This window comes from Lepisma saccharinum, chromosome 26, assembly GCF_977018435.1.
Source record: "Lepisma saccharinum chromosome 26, izLepSacc3.1, whole genome shotgun sequence".
Lineage (NCBI taxonomy): Eukaryota > Metazoa > Arthropoda > Insecta > Zygentoma > Lepismatidae > Lepisma > Lepisma saccharinum.
In genome coordinates this window covers 42,356,982-42,359,308 of record NC_139254.1, presented here as the reverse complement: position 1 = coordinate 42,359,308, position 2,327 = coordinate 42,356,982, and the positions used below count along the sequence as shown (strand labels likewise).

Below are 2,327 nucleotides of genomic sequence, written 5' to 3'. Positions count from 1 at the left end.
GGCGCCTTACCGAGCAGCACACATTAGGGGATTTGCTATTGAATACCACACATCCGAACCGTAATCTGGTGAAGCCGATAGCAATGAATCCGGGGGAGGGTTTACCACTGGACGAATTAATGTACAGTCTCTGGAGGGTGCGAAGACAGATACGTGCCGGAGAGAGACCGCAAAGAAAGAAAGTGCAACTAAGTGAAACATTGTCTAACTGGCTACAGGATCGTGACGAGGTCGACAGAGACAGCGACACAGCCGAGAACGAGTGCAGCGACGCCGGCGAGAGCTACAGTAGACGAAGAAGAAGACGAAGGAAGGACGAGTTGAAAGTGATAGCGGAAGTAGAAGGAGAGGACGCCCCGCTGCTAGCATCAGAATTGTTCAACGAGTAATACAAGATGGTGAGTACAAATAAATAATAACACTTATATGTCGTTAGTAAAAAATAAAATAAATAAAAAAAGTACTTACGGGGAGGTTCTGTTTGAAGAAGTAAGCGTGTAGATGAAAAGAAGGGGAAATGAAGGATAGAGGGAGAAGGTAGGAAGAAGGTAGGAAGAAGGGTATAGGTTACTACTGTTGGGGGTAGTAAGGTAGTAGGTCATCAAAATCAGGGACTAGGAGACCGTCAACGGGTTGAAATACGGCCTCCTCTTCCTCCGCCAAGCTGTCCGGGGGTGAGGGGTTGTTTCTAGGAGGTGGAGGGGAGTAGTTGTAGGACGGGTTGGGGGAAGGGGGTGTCGGTGCATGCGGGTGAGGTGTGGGAGGTCTATACTGCCGTCATTGGGGTTCTTGGGGTTCTAAACGGCAGCCCATGAATAGGTTGACGTCACCCTGAACCAAAGGGTGATCGGGTGGGACGTAATACACGTTCCCCTCCCTTTCTACAACGCATCTGGTCCTCCGTACGACCCGCCCTCCTACTTCAACCGTTTCTATTTCTAGAATTTCCAGGGTGATAATCTGTAAAAAATATAGGTAAATGTAGTAAAAAAGAAGTAGGAAATATGTTTTGTATTTACAAGTGTGTATTGTTTTCTTTGCAGACATCGCCACCAGTTTTGTTTCCCGGGGACTACTGTCTACCATGCAAAAGAATCCACGTGATGGGAGAAAGGTGTGGTGAGAATGAGATTGACGAGTCTGCGTACTATTTGGAAGCTCTGACAAGGAAAGAAGGAGGGATCGAGAACCTGATCCTAGCATTGGAGACAAAAGCCCAATCAATCGAGAAGGATATTCAAGGACTTGTGGCCCTGTACCAGACTATGCAGTTACTACAGAAGTCGTGTCCCAAAATAGAAATGTTTTTTGCAAGAGTTGTGAACGAGGAACCTATAAGGTCCTACTATACAATGCGAAGTGCGTATGATTTGTATAAACTATTCAAGAAGCAGAACTTCGCGGGAGCAGATAAGTCTCTCACCGCTAAATACAGAATGTAGTTATTCTCTAAGGATATTCAGAACTGGTGGCCCTGCCCCCCAAAATAGAAGTGTTTTTTGTTTTTGTTTGCTGAACCCATAAGGTCCTACTACACTATTACAGAATGTAGCAAATCGAGAGAGGGGGACTATAAAGTCGTGCCCCCAAATAGAAGTGTTTTATTTCTTTTCATTTTCTTGCAAGTGTGTGTGTGTGGAGAACCCATAAGGTCCTACTACACTAAGTGAAGTGCGTATGATATGTATAAGTACCGTAGAATGTAGAACGTGTGTGCAAAACTAAATAAAGAAAAGATTTTTCCCTGAACGCTGTGCGTGTTTGTTTACCTCAAACTAGAGTTTGAATAGCTGTGTATATGTACACTATTTTGTTTGGTGAGAAAATTCGCACTGAGTCTATCCATGCTGAGATTCGAATCTATGTCGTTCCCCCCCGGCTGGCGTGTGCTAACCACTTCGCCACAAGGGTCGGCAAAACTAACTTATGCGTGTGTAAAGAGAAGATTCGAATCCAGGTCGTTTTCCCCCTCTGGCGTATGCTAACCACTTCGCCACAGGGGTCGGCGGCAAAACTAACTTATGCGTGTGTAAGGAGAAGATTCGAATCCAGGTCGTCTCCCCGGCTGGCATGTGCTAACCACTCCGCCACAAGGTTCGGCAAAACTAACGTATTTGTGTGACACCTACTGAGGCGTCCGACTCTAACCACTTCGCCATAAGGGTCGGCGCTAACACAAGTGTGTATATATATATATGCTACGAGTGTCGAACCAAGGATGAGAGAGATAGAGAAAAAAAGAGAGAGGAATGGTACTTACGAGGGAAACCACATCGGGCGAATGTTGATGCTGCATCTTGATAATACTAAAACTTTTCACGCACACG

At 45.7% G+C, this 2,327-nt stretch overlaps 1 protein-coding gene across 1 annotated transcript; it reads left to right on the top strand.

The window, feature by feature from the left end:
* Nucleotides 1–211: 211 nt before the first annotated feature.
* On the top strand, nucleotides 212–1,526 carry LOC145979717 (uncharacterized). The gene is made up of 2 exons (XM_083112690.1): nucleotides 212–398; nucleotides 1,044–1,526. The coding sequence occupies exons 1-2, from the start codon at nucleotides 396–398 to the stop codon at nucleotides 1,440–1,442; spliced, it is 402 nt and encodes a 133-aa protein (XP_082968816.1). The 5' UTR covers nucleotides 212–395; the 3' UTR covers nucleotides 1,443–1,526.
* Nucleotides 1,527–2,327: the final 801 nt, after the last annotated feature.